The sequence below is a fragment of the Odontomachus brunneus genome, unplaced genomic scaffold, assembly GCF_010583005.1.
Source record: "Odontomachus brunneus isolate Ranch 3 - 2012 unplaced genomic scaffold, Obru_v1 Obru_scaffold_129, whole genome shotgun sequence".
Lineage (NCBI taxonomy): Eukaryota > Metazoa > Arthropoda > Insecta > Hymenoptera > Formicidae > Odontomachus > Odontomachus brunneus.
In genome coordinates, this window is record NW_022639579.1 from 87,712 (window position 1) to 109,836 (window position 22,125).

The window sequence follows — 22,125 nt, forward strand, 5'->3', positions numbered from 1 at the left end:
TATATTTAAAAATTTATATTTTAAATATATAAGAGAACATATTATTTTGAAATAATTTTTATATATTTTATAAAGAAAAATAAACGTGACAGAGAAAGAGAGAGGGAAAGAGAGAGAGACAGAGAGTGAGAATGTGTGTTGAAGGCATGTCAGCAGTGGCTTACAATCGTGACAACTTTCAGTTTTATTTAAATACACTTTAATCTATATACATATATCATTCTAATCATTACATTTTCTTTTTTCTGTTTCAGACGGCAGCTGGATTGCTGTATCGTCATCATGCTTCATCGCTACGTACTTCACTGCTGCGTACTTCATCGCTACATGCTCCATCGCGACGTGCTCCATCACGGCGTGCTTCAGTGCGACGTGTCTCATCGCGACGTACTCCATCGCACGATTCTTCATCTGGTGAGTGACAATTTCTGCCAAGAGCACATTATACATTCATACGTGCAAATCTCTATAGCGGAAATACTCAGAACCTGCACTGAGAGAAAAAAAATAGATGGTCTGACTCAAATTATAGTTATTTTTGGCCATAATCATATTTTTTTATAGTAGTTATTTCTCGATTTGTAGTAGTTATTTCTCTATGTGATTATAGTTGCAAATACCAAACATTTTTTCGTCTCAGTGTGCGATTCTCAAGCCGAACACGCTTGTCCCGCGCGTGTTCACGAAAGACGCGCCCTTCTCGGGTCCTTTGTTTTGGGATACAGTTGCGCAAGACACGCAATTTGCATGAGAACAGGGTCGAAACGAGGGTCACGCGCCACGTCCACGCACGCAACGCGGATTTCCATACTTTAATTCCGAGTCGCTACCTGGGCCGCGCGGATTTTATTAGAACGTCGGCAGACGAAGCGAGAAAGAGAAACAGGTCAAGGGGGTGGCCGGGTGGTACGAGGGAAACAGAAAAAAATGAAGCGTTGAAGCGTCGGCGCTGCGTCGGCGTCGGCCGTATTATTCCGTGAATATTACATTTGTGACTTGGCGCGGGCGTAGCGGAGCACCGGCGTGCGCGATAGGGGGATACGGCTATGTTTACTTCGCGTTTCCTAATTTCCTTCGGGAAACGGCGCGAGTAATGTCGCTCTCGCAGCTGCAACTCCCGTTCCACTTGCCGCCTCCGCCTGCCGCTTTCTCTCTCTCGGCTGCGCGCGCGCGTGCATTATTCACATAACCGAGCGAATTGTCTCTCCATCTCGCAGTGTTGGCCTAATCAAAGTCATCGACTCCTTCCCAATTAACGCCCGTGTGTGGAACTTAAAGGAAGCACCGTTCACTTTGCATTAATTAATTAATTACGCGCAGGAATGAGGAGGAAGGAAGGAAATAAGGGGTAAGATGGTGTTTAACGGAAACGTTTAGGTGGCTGTGTAACACATATTAATTTACGAGCGCCGCGATCGCTCGTATTAATTAAGCAATTCGGCGATATCGCGGCCGCGCCCGACGTTCGTTCATTAATATTTCATGAAAACAGATCCGAGCGTTTAGGAAGTCTCACATATTTTAGCCGACGCAGCAAGTTATTAATGTGCTAAAGACGATACGGGTTTCTTCTCGCGGCTCGTTCTTCTTCTCGCCGGGCGAGAACAAAACGTTTCGCGCGCGGCCGAGGGGGCTCAGAAGGGACGGGACGGGGCGGGGGAGGGCGCGATGGAGGGTTACGGTTATAAATAGTCCGCCTTCGGGAGGCACTAAAGAAACGACGGGGAGGGAAGTTACGACAGGGGTGGGAGAGTTTGTCAGCGAGAGGCAAATGAAATTGTATTAAAGTTTCACCTCGCGGGAGCGAGAAGAGAGGAGAGAAAAGGCCGGGGACGGGCGCGGGTGAGGGAGGCCGAGCTCCGGAGGCACCACCGGGGAAGGAAGCAGCGACGACAACGACGACGACGACGACGGCGACGACGAAGACGACGACTGAAACGACGAGCCGAGGATATTAAAGCTTGTCGCTTTAGGACAAAATGAAGCGGGACTTTCGTCTTACTCCGGCGAATGGGCTGCGAACGCGCCCTTATATTGAAACGCCGAGGCTATATAACGCGTCTCGCGAACGATATCCCGTGGAAGTAGCATGCCCAGGTAGAGGAGCGATATTACTCGTAAATTAATCGTCTCGAGTTGCTGACTGACTGCGCTTTTGCATTACGGCTACGAGGGAGAATTTTATAGGATTTTTATGCGGTTCTCACGACTTGTGTGCGTCTTATGCTCGTCTCCCGCGGAATTACCGTGACGTTATTTGCAAACGGCGTTAGCGTAAATTACACGTGACTAAACGCGCAAAAATTTCACTCTTTTTCTGACGCGTAAATCAACAACAATCCTCCTCCCTTTCCTCCTTCTCCTCCTTGTCGTCGTCCTCCTTCAAGACCTGTTTTAATCAAATTCTTACTTTTCCATTTTTGTAAATGGAAAGTAAATAAAATCGCGCGAGATAACTTACACGCCTTTCGACCCGAACGACTCATAGTCACGATTCCTTTCGAACGTCTGATTGCACTCTTCTCACGGCTACTGCATGTTGCACCACGTGGACCGCCAGATCCAATTACCGACGATGCGCGAGCGGGATAAAAGCGCGAGATGCAATGCGGGAAATTGTAGGAAGCACCTCACGACCTACGCGACGACGACCCGTTCTCGGCGGCTCCAAGGCGGCGCGGTGGGACGATTAGTTCTTTTTCGGAGGATTGCATAAGCAACGAGCGCTCTCGGCATCGTCGCGTCTATTACGCGAAATTTATGCAGCTATTACGCGCCAGGTGTCCGTAAACACGTGGACTCGCCTGACCCTCACGTCGTTCTCTCTGGGCACTTTTATCCGGTTCACGAGTGTGTATTCCGACCGTGACATTTGTCACGGAAAAGTTGCTTTTATCTTTAAACGTCCCGCGAGTTGAAATTTTAGTCCTACTTTAGACCTGAACTTTCTAATATCTGTATACTCTGGAGCATACGTATAATACACTTAGAAACTGATATCCTACTTAGCGCCTGTAAATGGCAGAAAATGCACAAAATGTCACTTGCAGGTTCTAAGACTCTCAGCAAAGCTAATGGGTTAAATAGAATCAACAGAGATTTATTTCAGAGATAGGCTTCAAAGTATCAAAGTTGGCATTAAATGGAATTATTGAGGTCGAAAGTAGGATCAGAATTCCAATTCGAGGTATGACAAAAGCGTATCGTCTTGCGCTGTTCTAATCGTGATTTCGAGAAATCGTTTTTCTCATGAATCGTGCAGCATATATCTCGTTGTTTTCATAAAATATAATATTCTATTAAAATATAATATAAAATATAATATAATATAAAATAAAATATAATATTCTATTTTTACTATAATATATTCTATACTCTCTACTATATTCTCTACATATTTTTACTATACTATATTTTTTCTCCGTGAAGAGATTATTTTGGCTCGTTAAATTAGTGAAATGCGCTAAAACACATCTTTCCAAAATGCGTGAAATCAAAATGGAAAGATCAGAGCGGATCGTCGGATTCGCCGAAATACGATTCGATATTTTGCCGCTAAATAGACTCTCGGTACCTAAATATACGGACCTGCGAGACGGAGAAGAAGGGACACGTCGGTGGGGGGAGGGAGAACAGGAGAACAGGTTCGCTTAACGGACACCTCAGCTGCCAATTTACCGGGCGCACGCAACTAGGCAGTCATATTTTATTTACGATATAATTGAGATATATTGAAACGCGAGATACAGACGTCCAGCTGCGCTCGCGTGGAAGAATAACAACGCGCCGCGACCGAGTCATAATTTAACGCTGCCGCAAAAAGAAGCCCGATGCATTTTATTAGATCGCAGCATCGGCATCGCCGCACGTTGCGATCGCATCGCACATTCGGAAATCTCCGCCGTATTGATTTCACGCCTCAATTTCAGAAACGATCGCGGCTTTATCGGTGTGGCATGCGCTATTTTTTCGAGTTATAACGCTCTTATTTTCCTGTCGATCTCTCTTGGGATAAAATATAAAAATGTACTAGCGGGAATAACTTTGCGTTGCAAAAACGCACGGGCGTGTCGGCTAAAGTGTAACAATCGACGGGCAATGGAAATAGAGGGAATCCGTGTAGAAAATTTGGTCCTACGTTAATCCCGCGAGTTTCATCTTTTTGCAACACTGCACAGGTTAATTAACCTATGATGGCGGTATAAATAATTTTTTACAGAAAAAAAATTTACTCTTGAATTATTTAATATTTGATTGTCTCAATATTCCATCTATATTTGATCTTTCTTCTTAATTTCAATATACTCATTGGAACGTATTATATGATGTATTGTGTAAATTATTTAACTGCAAATGAAGGATGTTCGTGATAAGCGAATATTGATACAAGTAAATAATAGGATGAGTGAGTACACATTAGAGGAAAATGTCCAGTAGTCGACACTCGTTACAACACTCACCAGTTTTCGACGATTCGGATTTTAACAAATATTAAAAGGTATGCATGAGGATTTATTAATTAATTATTTAGCAATGAATGAATGAATTATTTATTATTTAGTAATTATTATTTATTATTTGTGTATCCGTTTTCTTTTAAATTCCTGTACACTTTAATATTTGATAATATCCGCGCAAGAGAGCACCGGAAACAGGTGGAGTGTCGACCGCTGCATGTTTTCTCCCATTAAGAGGGAATATTATTAAAGAGGTATAAGTATTTTCAGCACTTGGCAAAACGAGATTTAGATTTAGATTTAGATTTAGATTCGATCGCGCGACAGTTTTGATAACTTGAGTCGCCTCGAGATTAAAAGCGCGAATTGTTGTAATTCCTCGGTCGCTCAATGACACGCATCATTGACTGGCGGATGACAACAGCTAACGACGGGAAGTTCCATGGCCCTTTGTGCTCATTGTTTTGGTATTACCGCGCGCCGCGTATACCTCTGTTGAGTGTCATTACGTTTCGAGCCGACGAACAATAGACACGTCGCGACGCGGAATACGTGTGTATCGGCGCGTAAGTCATAACTCTCTTGTCGGGGAGGGGGGGAGAGGGATATTAAAATATTTCGGCTCTTGGAGTTAATAGTTAATCGGTTGCGTCGGAGACGCGTTAGTTGACAAGTTTCTCCATATTTGCGCGAGTGTCTAGTGCTGTGCTCAGTGAGTGAGTGTCCAGAATCGCAGAGTCGAGATGCTGAATCGCAAAGCCGAGACACGAGCAGCGATATATATTCGCAGGTATGTCAAATTACAAATTAAGCAGAATTTTTCCGATTTTAACGAACCCTTGACACATCGATTTATAATGAAAGGACATATCCGAACCGAGTTGTGAATTTCGAGCAAAGTTCTGTTGCATTTTCGAACAAATATCTATTATGTAACGCTAGACGTAACGCTACGTTCTCGTTTTAGAACAAAAACGATGAGTCGAAACGACGTACATAGAGAGAATTTTATAGTAAAAATTATTGGAACTGAGAAATCGATCGACATTCTGTGGTAGTTCACTATATGCTTTCATTTCATACATGCTTATATATTTATATATATTTTATATATTTTACTTATATATTTATAAATTTTAGGAACTTTATATTTTAGGAATTTTAAGAATATAGGAACCTTATATATTTTAGGAACTAAAATGTGTTATTAAAACATTTGCTGTATGTTACTAGCGAAATTTATTATATTTTTTAGCAAGAGATAAATCTCATTGACAGTTTATTTCTGGATTACTAAAAACGTAGTAAAATTAAAAAGAATTTATATAAAAAGAAAAACTACTATTTTAATATAAGAAATTTTATCATAAGGAAAAAAAAGTATAACATTCTCTCCGTGTGCAGAAATTCAGGAATGCTTATTGACGAGGGTGGATCCGCCGTGAAATGCGTTTCTTTTCCTCCGACGACGAAAAAAAATAGATATCCGCGGATCATTCGCCGAACATAGCGGGTCAATAACCTCCCACGCGAAAGTTAAATTTTAAAAGCATTTAATGTCCGCCGACCCTCGTAACTCGCTTGTCTTACGCCTCACTGGGGCATAAAGTGACGGGGACGGCGTCGATGGCGCGTCGAGGGGCGCGAAGAACATAACCCACTTTCCGCGGGGCTGGCGAGTTTTAATATTACGAAATATCGATTCTCTCCGCCGTTGCCCTGACGCGGCGATTTTTCAGATGAAACCCCGTACAAAACGTACGCGGTAACATCGCTTAAGAGCGCCCGGCCGAAATTGATACGTAAGGTCGGAAAAACGCGGGCCCGTGATATGTGTGTGCAAAAAATGTTGCTTACTCCGCCATTAATACACCAATTTATATGAGCTAACGGTGCCTCGATAACGAGGAGTTATCGCAAACTCGTATAAACTCGTATAAATTTCGTAGCACCGTACGCCGAAAGTATTAGCATTTGTGTGACATAGACGCGATATGCAACAAAGTAGCATCAGTTTCTGTATTCAGTCACATAGATACATCTTCACAAAACGGAGAATCTAACACAGACTTTTAACAACCCGCTCGACTGAAAACGTAGAATCGTTATTTCTGGAAGTATGGCATAGAAAAAGCGAATTCACGGTAAGAAACGGTCACAAGACGCTCGACAAGATTACCGTAACCGCAACAATCGCGCTGTAGAATTCATTAAAAATGTATGACCGCCGGGAACGCGCGATCATCATCATGATCATCACCACGACGACGACGACTGAACGTCGTAGTTGCCAAGGCGCTTAATCGATCCTAGAGGAGAGATAGGCTTAGATCGTGCCGGCTACCGCGGCGAGATTTATCCGTGTGTAATCACAGGGGTCGGCCGTTAAGGATTGTTATTGGCGCATTTTAATGCGCCAGTTGAACGGGGCGGTTATTATTTCTGCGGTTTTGCGGCTGTCCGAGAAAATTGGCGGTTGGGCGAGAGCTCGGCGATGGACGGGGCGGACGGCCAGGTAACCCTGAGATCCATCTGTCACAGCGAGGGCGTTCGCAATTCGTCAGTCGTCGAGGGCTCTCTTTCTCTCTCTCCCCCCCCCTCTCTCTCTCTCTCTCTCTCTCTCTCTCTCTCTCTCTCTCTCTCTCTCGCGCGCTTTCTTTCTGTCTCGCCGGATTGAAAAATCTTCACCGAGCCAGAGAAGAGATCTACACGCGGTGTACTTTTGCGGTTCGATGTACTTATTTTCCCGTTCTTCTTTCCTCTTAATTTTTCTTTGCAAAGATCTCGTTTCGAATAATATAAGTAAGACGATAAGGAGGAAAAATGCAATTTATCGATACCTCGGAGAGCACGAAAGTTTCCTGGGAACGGAGACAGCGAATCGTGGACTCGTGATGAGAGTTAAAAGTAATGCAAAGAGTGAGTAACATTTACGCACCGTCATCGTCGGATCGTGAGAATATCAACGTAAAATATAACTGATAATTAAACTTAAGGTGAATTCTGCTTTATGTCTCTTTGTATCATTCACCACGTGATAGAAGCGAGAGAGAAAAAGAGAGAGAGAGAGAGAGAGAGAGAGAGAGAGAGAGACAGAGAGGACGAAAAGGGATGAAAGGAGATAGCAATAAAGCAGAATGAAGTGGTAGCAAGGAACAATCGAGAAGAAACATATTTGACTTGGAATGTTTGTCTAGAAATCTCGTTAGCACCGATGAATAGGATAAATCCGCTCACGCATCCTTGCACCTGCTCGTGTACGTGATGAATCGTCCCGTCCGAATATAATCTTACACTTTCCAGCGTAGGAGTACTGTATATATGTGTGTGTATCTTTTTTCTTTTCAATGATCCTTTCTATCAATTGTCACATACATACAAACGTCCCGTCAATTGCGCGATTAAGACCTATATTAATAATCCTTATTTGAAATTTGTCTCACATGAGATATTTAGATTTGAATTGAAATTACATGCCTATATTTGTCTAAATTAAACACAAAAACAGACATATCCGATTTAACTATCAATTAATTTAGAAGTTGAAACAACCGGCCTATTAATCTTTCGCGTCGGTGGGCTCGCTAAAAATCGAGAAATCGCGACAATGATCGAAAGATTAGGAAACGCGGGAACATGTTCGTATCTAACTTCGTACGATCTCAGTGACTACCGCGTGTTACCCGCTGGGTAACACCGAAGTAGCCGCGTTCTGATAGTTTTTCGAGACGCACACACGATGATCGTTGGCAAACGCGCAGAGTCTCGCTCAAGGGCTGACGATATCGCGGATCGAAGCGAATTTCGGATTCTCATCGGGGAATCGCCGTCCGTGTGATCGCCCATCCGACGGTGCACCCCGGCTTAATTACGTGGTCTCGTCGATAATGCCCACCTTCAGCATGGTCGTAACAACGCGCAGCGGGCTCGACTCTTCTCGACGTCTCCGTCTATGATTTATGTCCGGGAAATGGGTCGTGCCCGCGAGGCTAGACCCATTCTGGTTTCTGCAGAAAACGGGTCCGCGCCTCTATTAAGGGCAGTGGCAGCGGAAAGAGGATACGCGCGCCCGGCTCGCTCGCCTGGCCGACGAACGGGGGCAGGCGTCGTAAACTGTTTATAAATCACCGCCGTATACCCTGTCATAGGTAGGTTTAACGGACGCGCGTGTGCGCGGTAGGATGCGAAAAGCAGCGGCCGGATAGCCGTATCTGGCGCGACGCGCCAAGAGATCCTATCATTTCCGCGGACTCTCCGAGAATGCGCGGGCCGACTCGAAAGTGCGCTCTTACATCCCTAAACTCGGCGAAATGCTCGAAATTAAGACGGAAATGGTGATGGCGACGCGCTCCTGCTCTCGATTCTCTGTAGAAGTGGGTTTTTATTTTGTCACCGAGTGATTGTTGGCCGATATGTTTCCGGGTGCTCTTGCTCGGAACATATTCGTGTATTCGTATCTACGATAACGTGCACGCAACAATATGATCTTAACGGACGTTCGCAACAGCTTTCCGCGATATTATCGCGCATCCTTATTGGCGGACAAACGAGAACTGGCACGTCTTAACTCTTGTCGTAATTTCGCCGAGATCAAGGAGCAAACATCGAGTCAGATAGCGATCCGGCCGGCACGACAAATTAATTCAGTACCTACGAGTCACAAGTCCGCGGAGAGAAAAAGAAAGAGTGAGGGAGGAGGTGGGCGGCGGAGAGAGAGGAGGGGGGATAGATTAGCGCGGCACGCGGTGCTCATGTGCATCGTAAATTTTCGTTTTCTCGTCGCGTTATGTATTATGCATTTTCTGTCCACTCGTTTCAAGAACCGTATTTAGAGCTCTTGACAATTATCTTTCCGGTGGGTAAGAAGGCATGTAATATTCATGCCGCGGATCGTAAGTGGACGAACGGACGGCGCACAATGCCGTAGATTCCGAGATTGCGCGCTCACCGTGACACTAATACCGGAAAGGAAACGGAGAAAATCAGTCTTAATTGGGACACACTGGAAATGACGACGCTTAATTCAAGACGTGCGAGGGTAGTACGCACCTGACACGTCCGCGCGACCGTACTATTCCTGAGAAAGCGGTAACTTTGACACAGTACGTCGAGTAGTGGTGTCAATAATCAATTGTATCTGATATAAATATAACGAACGCACGTGAAACGAATGTGAAACGAATGAGATAACACGGGGAAAAGAACGAGAAAGAGGCGGAAACAATTATTTTTGTATTCGAAACTATCTGGCATATACACGATTTTGTTGGCACTGCATGTTTTTTATTTGTGTCAAGTACATGTATTATTGGGGAAAACAAAACGCATATATATAGCGGCAATTAAATTTTTTGGTTGCAATTGCCAAACGTTTGATTGATTCCACTTTAACCCAAATTTTGACCTGGTGTACTAGATTTTTGCTCCAACAATGAAATTCTTTTTTTCAATACAGAAATGGTACATTAAAAAAAGAGAGATTAAAAAATATAGAATATTTATTCAGTACATACTAATAACATGTTCACTTAAGTCTGAACTAATGTTTAATATTAAACTTATTCGATCGTTTTTACCGTCGAATCACAACATTAATAGCATTGATATCGGTGATGATGTAGTTATCTTACACGCGTATGATATATAACGCGGAATTCTCGCTTAATTAACGCCACGGATTCGTTGGGTTTGTTTAATTCTACTTTTCGGCTTAATTCACGGTGGTGAGTAACGATGACGGTGTTACGTAATTTTCGCGAACGCCGTCCATCGTTTATCTTAACGACGACGGCGTTCGCTTTTCACGTCGACCGGCGTTCATCTCAACGCTCCACCGCGTCTCGCAATTTCTCACGGCACATCGTCCTAGGCGGACATTAGTGTTTGTCAATTACTGGCGCAGGATATCGGTATGCGCGCTCTACTTCTGTGCCCCTCGGGTCAACTGTTAATGGCGTGGATTCCTTCGCGATGAAAATATTATCTCGAAATTATTGAAGGCATCGAGGCAATTTCTGAATTCAATGAGTCACCGCGTCTCTTATCTGGCCTCGAGTAGACTCTATCGTATTTCAATTCGCGATCGTCCGTCTTGAAGATATTTGACGTCAAAAGTTCTCGGAGCGATTACAAACGACCGACCGTACGCGCGTTTTCTCCCAAGAAAAATCGACTCCGAATCCGTCAGGGAACACGAGCCATTATTCGGCGGAAGTCGAACAGCCCGCGTGTAGAGAATCGGTACTACCGACGATACATCGAGACGACACGCGCGTTTCTCGCGCGTCGGCGACACACACGCAGAGGCGAAAAGCAATTATAATTCTCTCTGTATCGTCGGCGTTATAATTGGAGCGCGGGCCCCGATAATGGAGGACCAAAGAAGATTAAGAATAGGACGTCGGTCGACGGGGTGTGGGAGGACGGGACGAAGGGGAGAGCGGCGAGGGCCGAGGAAGACGGGTATTCGCCGGAGTGGGAAAAAGAATGAAGAAAGAAAGGGCGAAGGGGAGAACGGGTGTAAGGGGTAAAGGGAGAGCGCAAAAGAGAGAGAAAGAGAGAGAGAGAGAGCCCTAGGTATAGTCTCGATGACTTATGTGGCTCTGACGCTATCAGCGAAGCGTCTCTAGAGTCCGGCCTGAGCCCCGGAACGCCGGTCCTCGTAAATCATCGCGATCCACCCACGCCCGTACCGTAGCTCTGCCCGCTCCCAAGCCCCGACTCGGAGATGCGATATGACAATTAACGAGGTTAAAGGGGGAACGTTTGCCTACGGAACTGCTGCACGCCCGCGATTGGGACAGAAGCAGCATAAGAGTCCTCGGAAAGGAAGCGGAATGCCGATCGTGTAATTTCGGATGTAAATGCGGGAATGTCCGCGTGAGAATCGCATAATTTCAGATATTCTATTCAATATAGTCGCCGCGATATTTTCGCGAATTTCTTGCCGACGCGAAATCGCAAGAGATATGCTGTATGGCGAAAATTCGATGTCGTTCTGCAAAGTGTCTGATATCAAGTGCATGTAAATTAGGTTAAACTGAACACAAAATTCCTTTACCATTTTGCAAAGAACTATTTAAAATTTTCAGTTATTAATTAAGGAAGATTGGCGAATGATCGATACGGTAGATAAGCTGTGATGGCGAGGCCTGCTGTCATGTGCTTGTAGATTAGGTCAGACTGAAGAGAAAAATCCCCTACCATTTTGCTAATAGTCACGTAGATTTTTAGTTATTAATTAAGGAACACATTGATGCATTATCGCGCACGATCACCCGCCAATCTCCCTTAATTAATAACTCAACTGCAGTTGCTCGTAATGATCTGCAATTTCCTTACAGATAATTTTTTATCAGATGCATATTTTAATAATTAATCAAACGTGCCCCTCCTAGAGAAAAAGTTTCGCGAATCTCAGGTCTCGCAGAAACTGCCCTCGATTTTCCAGGAAGGACCAGTGCCTTCCTTATCTTCTCTCGCGAATGGGCCCGTGGTCCCGCTTTCGGCACCGCGTCGCCCGTTCCATTCATTGTCGTCCGGTACTCGAGAGGGGAGGGTGAGGGCGCACCCGCGGAGATACAAATGACGAAGATATCCTCGAGGTTCGGGCTACCGAGACCGCGTTTATCTGCGAGTGCGATCGTCGGCGGATATGACGATTTGGCGGGCGCCGTTTTTTCGGGGATGGAGGAGAAGAGGCGGTAATTCCGGGACTCCTACGCGAAAGAAAGCGGAGGCGGCGCAACGTTTTTATTAGGGCAATTCACGGTAACCCACGGGTGGACGCGCAGCAGCAGGTCGATCCCCTTCGCTCTCTTCTTCCGCGACCTCTTGTCCCAAGTCGTCGCCGACTTTTCAGTTCTGCCCTCTGACTCTTGAGCGGCGCGTGATTTCTTTAATTCTCTAAGAGACCACTTAAAAAACCTTAGAAGTTTCGCGCTTCTACCAATTGTTGTGTGCACAGTTACTTATGGGATGACCGATATATTTTTTCTTTATTTTTATTTTTGGAAAAGATATTAAAAGAGAGGTATATTGGTGGTGAGTGCGTAAGCGCTCCACATATACACTACGGTCTCGATGCAACTGCACTTAGTCGACGCTTTAAGTGCAGCTCGCGGCTCTGGGAAGCGCCGTAGCGTTGCGTACACAGCGCAACCAGAGAGATGTCCTCAGGATAAACAGGCAGGCTTTGTTCTACGCTTATGAATAAAACATTCGATAACGCATCTCGGAACCATACCGTACGTACGCACACGTATACGCGCATACACACACACACACACACACATACATACGTATCGCCACGAGGATCCAGCTCGCGCTGTGACTCCTGGCCCTTTTCCATCCTCTCGTGACATTCTGCTTCTGCTGTTTCTCCCTCTCTCCATCGTGTGCGTCTTTTTGTCTCTTCGTCGTTCTCGCAGAACAAGGTCTCGCTGCGAGTGCGATCGACTCGTGAAGAAGGTTGCAGTGGACGAACGCGCCGCACTGCAAAACGACATGCCGCGTTTATGATCTCATTTGACATTTTCTTAAGCATAGACACCAATGCTCTTTGATATTAAATCTTTAGTGACACGATTCCTAAGCAAGATAGGTTTAAAGAAACATCCTTATCAGCTTCTATAACGAATTTTGCAAGGCATTGTTAAGGGTCTCATGAGAATTTGTTTCATCAAGCGTTTGCAAATGGCATTTGGAATGTTTCACGTATTTTCTTCAAAACACGTCGCTCAAGGGTTCCACGTCTAAAAGCGATATAACAGGATGAGCTTCCTAGACAGACGCGGGATAAACTCGGCGAAGGTGGAGGCCACGTAACATCGTGTTGCGAGCTTTGCATTTTTACGCAGCAGACGGGGAATTTGCGCGTTAGGGTAATAATTATTACACGGCGGGACGAAGGCTACAAACGGAGATAGAGCAGGGCAGGTAGAATTTCGGGGTACACGACTCGCGCGCGCTGACTCGAGGGGAAACGACTCCGGGAGAAAATTCAAGACAACGTCGGTAGTTGCTCGCGAAAAGCGACGGTGGAAGACGGCGGAGGTGGAGGGTTACGTGTCGAGAGAGAGAAAGAGAGAGAAAGAGTAGCGGTGGCGGCGGTAGACTCGCGGAAGAAAGCCAAGCGCGTGTCTCAATGTCTCCCTGAAGGCGCACCTCGGCAATTTGTGCCTTCATTCGCACAAAGCTCGCTCATAAAAGAGAAGTTAAAACTATGCCGTCGTTCTTATTACTGCCTCGAGCAGCCGAGCCCTGCTAGTCTCGCCTCGTCTCGTCTCTCTCGCCCCACGTCCTAACCTAGCCACCCCCTAAGCCATCTCAGCGATGTCTGGCCGCCATCCTATCGTCTCTCCTCTCTCCTCTCTCGTTCTTTCTCTCTCCCTCTCTTTTCCTCTCTACTTTCTCATGTTTTTTCCCTCGGCGTAATGGAGCAAATATTTTCTTTCCGTTTATTCTTCCTGTGCGCGCGCGCGCGCGCGCGTCTGTGTTTGATGAAATAATTTATAATCCGGCGCGGAATGTCATTCCACCGGGCGCAGAGGAGGAGGAGAAGTAGCACAGGACGGGGTGGCCGAGGGGTTGGTTCAGGTCCGTTTACCCCCGGCATCACGAGGTCGGTTAACCTCCGGCAGCTACCGAAATTCATAACGTACACTGGCACGGGTGAGGCCCGCGCAGGACTAATTACATCTTGCCGCGCCGGTAATCGGAGGATTGATCGGCCGCGGCGCGGCGCGGCGCATCGACAATTCCCGCGATCCGCCGAATATTATTGTGGAAATTAACGATCGCGCGCGGGCTCCCTCTCTCTCTCTCTCTCTATTTCTCCTCCCCTCCCCCTTTCTCTTTCTCTCGCTGATCATCACATCCCGCGGCCTCCCCGCATTTCGCGGTGCACTGACGGACGGACGAACGGGGGCTAACAACGGCACGGCATTGTTTGCGTTGCGATTAATTTAGTTCGCCGCGATCTGTAATTATGCGCGTGATTGCTCGTAACATCGGTCCGGGAACATCGCGCTGCATGTTGCGGCTATGGATCTCGGGACCTGTAACATTTCGCGGTATATTTTTAACCGCGATAGTGTATGCGCCACGATGATAAAACTAATGAATCACATTCGGCGATTGTACACTGAGAAAGGAAAGGGCACTTGGATCGGCGGCTATCTGCCTTCAAATGTTATGTCTTGTGGAAAAAATTACGCGTTAGTGCGACGATAAGTTGCACTGATATGGTTACTGATCAAATCGCAATCATTGAATCAATTGATCACAACTATATTTGTTTGAATTTTTTTGAATTTTGCGCGTTCAAGCAGTCTCCTTAATTCAACCACTTTTCCTGAACATCGATGGGTTCGTTTATTCGGCGCACTGACTGAGAAGTCTGAAAGATTTCGTTAAAATTCGCGGCAAAATAGTCATGAATGCAACTTTAACGCGACTCTTCGACCAATCGACCTAGAAATTCCAGATAAGCTACACGATCGCGTTGTTTTGTTTGATACGTACTCGGCGTCGCGCCGTGACCGCAGCGCTTGATTCCACGCGCATCGAAACTGGAAGGACAGACGAACGCGCGGTAGTTCAAAGCGACCGCGAAAACCCAAAGTATTCGAAGGGCACATTCTTAGCGCTACCGCAATTCGAATATGTCAAATAGCTCACGGCGATGTGTTCGTGGAAGTAAAAATTAAGGGGGGAGGGGAAAGAATGAGAAGGGACCTACGCGAACTTTGAGGAAGTTTGATTAAAATATGTCGTGCGGTTTCCCGCCTCGCGTTCCACTCATTATTATTCGTCGCGCCGGCTAAACGAGGGCATGTCACGCGTTATACATTATATATTAATATATTCTTTACATTGTGGGGCGGATCATTTACGAAAGAGGTCGTCGTGAAGATATCCACGACTCTCGACGCGAATATAACAACAGGAATTTAAACTTAACAAAAAATTATACGTACGCGTAAAGTGCTCTTTATATTTCACACAAGGCGACCTTTCGAAGCAGCAGGATGGTAGAGCCGAACTAATTACTTTGCATACTGCAAGGCTCACAGTGAACACGAAAGCGAATTTATATAGCAACGTAACAACGCCGATAAGCGTGATTTATTTCTAGCGCGAACTGGATCAGACACACGTACGCGCGCACGTAATCCCGTTACGTAAAAATTAGTTGGCAAATCTCCGATGTCCCTGTGCATAAGCTCCACGCGGGCTCGCGTTATTTATCGCGCCGTTACGACGGATCTATCATGCGTAATGCGCCGCGTGCGCGCCGATGCAATTACAGTTTCGCGCCGGCACATCATCGACAATGGCTGGCTGGCTGGCTAGCTGGCTGGTTGGCTAGCTAGCTGCACGCTCGATGTTGCACAAAAGAGTTTCATCGGTGTGTTTTCGCGAGACATGAAGCTTGCGTGTGCGTCGGAAAAATGAGGAAACTGTTGTTATTCATTCCTGTCTGGTTCCATGGAAACACTTTTGTCGCGCGTGTGAGTTGTTCAGATTCTTGCGTGACCAGCATGTTACTGCTTAATTCGCTCGATATAGCCGTTTTTCCTGCGTCACACACGTTTTTTCAATCCATACATCGCAGCGCTTGAGACTTCCCAGCGTTTTGAAACGCGTCAGATGCAGCAAAATTCCTCCATCTATATTTAAGCAATCCTTACGCATCGTATATAGACACGCAGCCTGAGGTGTGAATATAAGATTATTTTACGAGCAAAATAAAAGAAATAAAAGCAAAAATAAAGCAAAATAAAAATACAAGAAAAGTGGTAGTTATATCAATATCTCAATGTTGGCGTTAAATGCCTCCGAATCGTAATTAAATGTCGTGTTTCTGAAACGAGTGACATATTTTGTTAAAATCGGCAGGAAAGAACGCGTCGCGCCGGATGTGCGCGCGCGATATACTCGCATAACGGATCGTTTTCATTATCTCCCCACCCGCGGCCCTCTCGCCCAAAGGCGAAATCGCATCGATCAAACGTAGTTCACAGTGTGACTGCGACACGTCGTGCTGACAAAGAATGATCGCGTTTCATCCCGGCGAGCCCACGTGTTGGTACGATTGCGCGATTGCCCGGTTCTCAGACTTTCCCCGCCAGATTGTCTCGTTCCTTGAGAGAGATATTGGACCGTTAATCTTGATGTCCACCGATGATATTTGTAACGAGGTGTGTTGCGCCACGAACCGCCTGGATGTAAAACGCGCCGCGTGCTTCATGTCTCGTCGACGTCGTAAATACCAATCGTCAAGCCGTGTCGATTATTAAAGGTGTAAAGATGACGCACGATTTATATATGGCATCCTGCGTCCTATACATCCTATATGAGACGTGAGCGTCCGCGATCCCTCTATAATTCTCAAGCGCTACGTGCTACATCACGCTGATCCTATATTCGCCATGATTTGTCGCCGAGTCGCGATCAACCGTTTTAATTATAACGTTTATTTATTCTTTTATTTGCGGCAAATCAAATATTTTTCGCACGGTTAAACATCCGTTTCTCATATTTGCGCGCGCGAGAGAGGATATCGGCAGAGAGAGAGAGAGAGAGAGAGAGAGAGAGAGAGAGAAAGAAAGAGAGAGAAAGGGAGTTAATTCACCACATTGCCAGGATCAACAAGCTCGGCAATTGGCTCTGTTTGGCCTTACGTCAGGCGCTACCGCATATTTAAAAATCGATGAACATTCGGGGGTCAGGGGAAAGGAGCGACAAGGGCAAAGGTGGTCCCGCGCGCGGTCCAGAACTTCACGGAAAACGCGCGCGGTTCGCCCCGCGTTGTGTTTGCGCTTCACACTGCGTATCTCTCTCGGACTGGGTCCTCCCGTACCGCCGCTGCCGCCCTACGTCCTCACTCTTAGCTTTATATAATTGCGAGCTTTCATATTTGATGTTGCCGAGCACACCAAGAGAGAGAGAGAGAGAGAGAGAGAGGGGGAGAGAGAGAGAGAACTGAGCGTAGTTAGCTGCAGCTAGTTTGCGCTGGCTTACACACACGGGCCGTTTCTAGCATTTCGAAGCAGCGGCAGCTCTCGCGGACCTCCGCGCCGCCAAGTATGCGGCGACCTGCAAACAACGGCCTCTTGTTTGAAGACGGGATTTGCCGTGGCGTTATTCTCGGATTTGCGGAGAGCAAGCGGGATGTTCGGCGCCCTTTGCGCCGCGACTGAATTTTTGAACGTTCGCGAGCACGAGCAAAGTGCGCAAAGAGCAAGAAAAAGTGCGAGCTCGTAAAGATTCTTCTTTGGCTTTACGACGATTAACATACGCGCGTGACGTCGGCCGACGCATATATCGGTTATCCGGAAGTGATATCGCGCTCGACAATTACCTTTAAATCGAAGCTTCGAGGTTACCCAAGCTTGTAACCTCAGAATCGTGCAAGACTTAAGCGAATGGATATAGAATCTTATTATTCCGGCTTGAAGATTACCTTCTTTTTTGTCTTCTTCTTCTTCTTCTTCTCACTTCTGTGAGCATATAAAGATTATTTGAGATTCTGGCCGCTTCCTCTCTCCCGAGGAATCTACTCGTTCCTTGCGTAGAGTGTTCCCCATAGAAAGCAACCGTAGAATAACCTACATATTTGATCTCACGTGCCGAGATTTGCCCTGCCAAATATTTGCATTCGCGATACAAAGCTACGGAGGTAAAAAGGGAATACGCGCTATTATCAGCTTCACCGTGTTTCAATTGCGGTCCGGTCCTAATTTACGATTACTGTAAAGGAAACACAAAGAGATCCATGCACATCTTATTTCTCGATCGCGATTTATCCGATATGACTGGATGCATTATTTGCAAACTTGGCATTCGATGAATTTTGAAGATTTTTGTATCACAGATGTTATCACAGAAAAGCTTAAACTACCCGGATTATCAGAAAATGTCCCTATTGACCAGATTATTGTAAAATATTAAAAAGATAAAATCAAGGAGTTACACATACTTTATGACAATCTATATTTTCTATAGGTTCCTAAAGAGCAATTAAATGTTTGTTTGTATGTTCCGTGTATAGAATGATACATTAATTATTTTAGCATTTTTCCGTTATTACCAATTTTTTTCAAGCGATATTATGATAATCGTGGCCATTGGTATTGACGTAATAGACGCCGTTGAAGGAAACTTTAGAGTGTCGGCACAAGCGTCTCCGACGCATCGTTTCCAGCGGTCGTGTGCATCCCGAGCGTAGATATGTATCCGTCATGCTTTATGTCCAGCTCTCGGTGCGTATGAGAGCACGCGAGAGCCGTACTTGTTATATTCAAATCCAGTCACTTGGCTAGTCCGTGATTGCGCGCGTGTCGGCGAATATTCCAATAAACTCCCCTCCTGCCCCCGATGTATTGCGATTCTATTACCGCACAATCCCACGGCCGTTCACGGGAATCTTCGGCGTGAAGCGCGCACCTGTTCGGGATCGCGTCGGAAAAATCGCTCGAGCAGCCCCATTTCTATGATTTTACGATGGAAGTTGCACGCGTTCGACGATAGAACGGCAACATTATATCGGACGTTTCAGTTATTGAATAATGCAGAAGATAGCGCAAACGTACGCATATTATGACACAGGGACGTAAATAATCGTGTAACCGGGAACCGATGATAATTCGAGCGATCCGAGAAGAAACGATAATTTAATCGATTAACGAGACCCGTTGGAAATATCGAGTCGCCACGAGTCGAATCGACCTGCGCGCGTCTCGTGGTCGCGAGTTATCGTAATCGCGCTTCAAAAGAGAAACATGTGTTCTCGAGCACGTTGCAACCGCAATAAGAGCATCGTCTCGCGCCGCTGATGCCTCCTGCTCGATAGAAGAAACGTTAAAGGCCGGTGGGTTAGTCTTCGCGCAGCGAAGCCCTCCAGGCGTAATATGACATTTAATTAAGAAACTTGGGCGAGCTCGGCGAGTGATATTTGAGGTAATTAAAAATGTATCCGTCGCGGTTCTTTGAGACAAGCCGTTTTCATTGCCGCACAAAGGAGCCTCCCGGGGCTAATCTCCATCTCTCTGCCTCCCACTCACGCGGGGCCCTCCGCGTTTTCCCTCCCGCGCTCTCGCACTCTACCTCCCTCCTGTGTTCGCGCAAAATCCTCCTCATCGTCTCTCCGGTCCTCCTCTCGCTTGGATCCTCCTCGAAATTGCCGCGAGGGTACTCGTACAGAGAGTGAGGGATGAGGATATTCCGGGCACACCGGGGAACGTGGAAATTCTTTTAATCGTTTGATAATCTTGTTTAAACCTGTCGCCCCGCTTGCGCGCCGCTCGCTCTCTCCCGCTTCCCCTCCTCCACCCGCCCCTCTACGTTCCGGCCCTCCGGCCTGTTGGTTCACTTTGTTTGCACGGATTATGAACAGTCTCGAGAAAGGCGGAGAGGCCAGCGTGCGGAATGAGAGCCGGGCGAGAAAGGCAAGAGGCCTTTTGCTCTCTCTTTCTCTCTCCCTCTGCTCTCTCCTCCGCCCCATCCCCTATCTTCTTCTCACTCTCTCTCTCTCCCTCTCTCTCTCTTTCTCTTTCTCGCGAGGCATCAACCAGATTCCAGCTCCTGCAAAATTAAGCGATCCCCCGCGCGCGTCCGCCCCCTCGTCCCTCATTCTGTATCCGAGACGCCTTCGCGCGCACCTGCACCGACGTAACTTTATCCTGGGCGCACCTACGCGGAGCCGTATCCGCCGACGAAATCCGGAGTATAGATTGCACAGGGGATCAGAGTGAGCAAAGTGAAACCCAACCAGGCGCGGGGACATGATCAGACGTTAGTAATTTGGTAGTTACCGTCGTCATACTCTGCCCGACTACGCCGAGCCGCATTACGTCGACGAAGTTAACGATTCAAACTTCCGCGCTTTCCAAAGATTCAAATTATCTTTACGTCCGCATTAAGCCGACGACAAAAACATGTTTGCGCTGCGGACACCGCGAAAACGCGCGCCTAAACACACAAAATAGAACAGCTAATTATTGACACCCAATTATTCATCGCTTCTTAGCCATTGACACTCTAAAAAAGTGTGAACTTTTTTGCAACCAGTTCTGGCAATTGCTCACAGTTTCAATTGTAAAGTCTTTTTCTTTGGGAATCATTGAGTGCAGGCGAGAAAAGTTTACCTGCAATGCTGATTGCATGAGGTCTCTTTTCTAGAGCGTCAAGGGAATGTCGATAATTGAATCCGTTTCACTTTATCACTCGAGAGGATAATTTGGATAAGATCTAAGCAAGGGGCGAGGGGAGGAGATTGACGTCATACTCGCTTTTCCTGGAAATGTAGGCCAAATGTCGCGCATTGTCTGGGACCAGCAGAAGGTCGCGAGGTGTACGTCATGCCGTGTGGTATCTATTCATCTGCCACCGTGGGCGGTGAATTTTGCGTCTCCACCGACTCGAGTCTATCTAGACCCGAGTCCCTGCATACTATCCGGGGCAGGGACACTCGCGCGTGTCGCGATGTTCGATGGTAGATAGAAAGATGACACTGCCTTCCGTGGAAGCGAGGACGATACGTCGCGTTGCCGGCGGGCATAAACGCGCGATGCACACACACACATACACAAACGATGTATACACACGCACCGATCTCATCTGCATAACACCGACGGACGCAGCCTCGACATGAATATTTACCGGTCGTTTATAAGGTCCTGCTCGCGGTTCCGTCAGTCCGGCCGCCGCGATCGCATCGCAGTTGCGCTAAATCGCGCTTGATAAACAACATATGTTTTCCGTTGCTACAAAGATAACACAAAGATACTGTAAACATATAATACTTATTAAACATACGATAATGTTATCTTTATGTTATCTTTATTATGGCGAACATCGCATAAACGTTTTTATCACGTTGAATGTCGCACCGGTGTCGACCACCGGCGCGACTTGGCGTATTAGCGTTTTCGAGGATCAAGGAAAGGGGGAGGGAAGAACCTGTGAACTTTAAACTTGAAACCGCACGCGCGGGAGTTAATCCGCCGCTGATTTATTATATTCGACGCGATATGTTGCATACATGTGCGATCTCTCGCTTGTTCCCACGCTACGGGCCGATATGTATCGCCACCGAGTGATCGATGCAGGATTGTCGTGTCGGGTCGCCCGGCAATAATCCCGATGACGCTACGACGGATCGACGAATGGCATGCGAACGGTCGTGCGAGAAACAAAATTACACGGTAAAAGAGAAAGAGAGGAAGGGAGGGAGGGAGGAAGAGAGAGACAGAGACAGAGAGAGAGAGAGAGAGAGAGAGAGAGAGAGAGAGAGAGAGGTATCCGCATCGTGGCAACTAATTTAATAAAACCGTGACTCGGTCGTTGCACGGGTCGGTAGTCGCGGCGAGCAAATGGCGAGAAGGGAAAGGGAGGGCTGGAACGCGCGAGGGGAGAATTTTTCATATGCTTACTTGCACAGAAATAATGAGCTTGTCCATAAATAAAGAATAGAAGCCGCTCGCGGCGAATGGGTAATGAAGTCTCTCCTGGATAATTGTTATCGTTGGAAAACGTTGTTGCCAGCCTCGCGTTTTCCACGACGAAGCGCGATGCCGGGAAAATAAAGCAGCACGACGCCGTGCGCTGCCTCAGCGGCGCCTCTCTCTCTCTCTCTCTCTCTCTCTCTCTCTCTCTCTCTCTC

The 22,125-nt window shown here is 46.6% G+C and overlaps 1 protein-coding gene across 1 annotated transcript in view; it reads right to left on the minus strand.

Moving 5' to 3' along the window:
* Positions 1-338: 338 nt before the first annotated feature.
* The window catches only part of LOC116849950, a 416,487-nt gene continuing 394,700 nt past the window's right edge, over positions 339-22,125 (minus strand). Inside the window, exons 4-5 of the mRNA XM_032827654.1 lie at positions 12,758-12,950; positions 339-428 (exon numbers count right to left, since the gene is read on the minus strand). Of these exons, the coding sequence (XP_032683545.1) occupies positions 408-428; positions 12,758-12,950 (214 nt within the window). The 3' untranslated portion in view covers positions 339-407. The remainder of the gene's footprint in view (positions 429-12,757; positions 12,951-22,125) is intronic.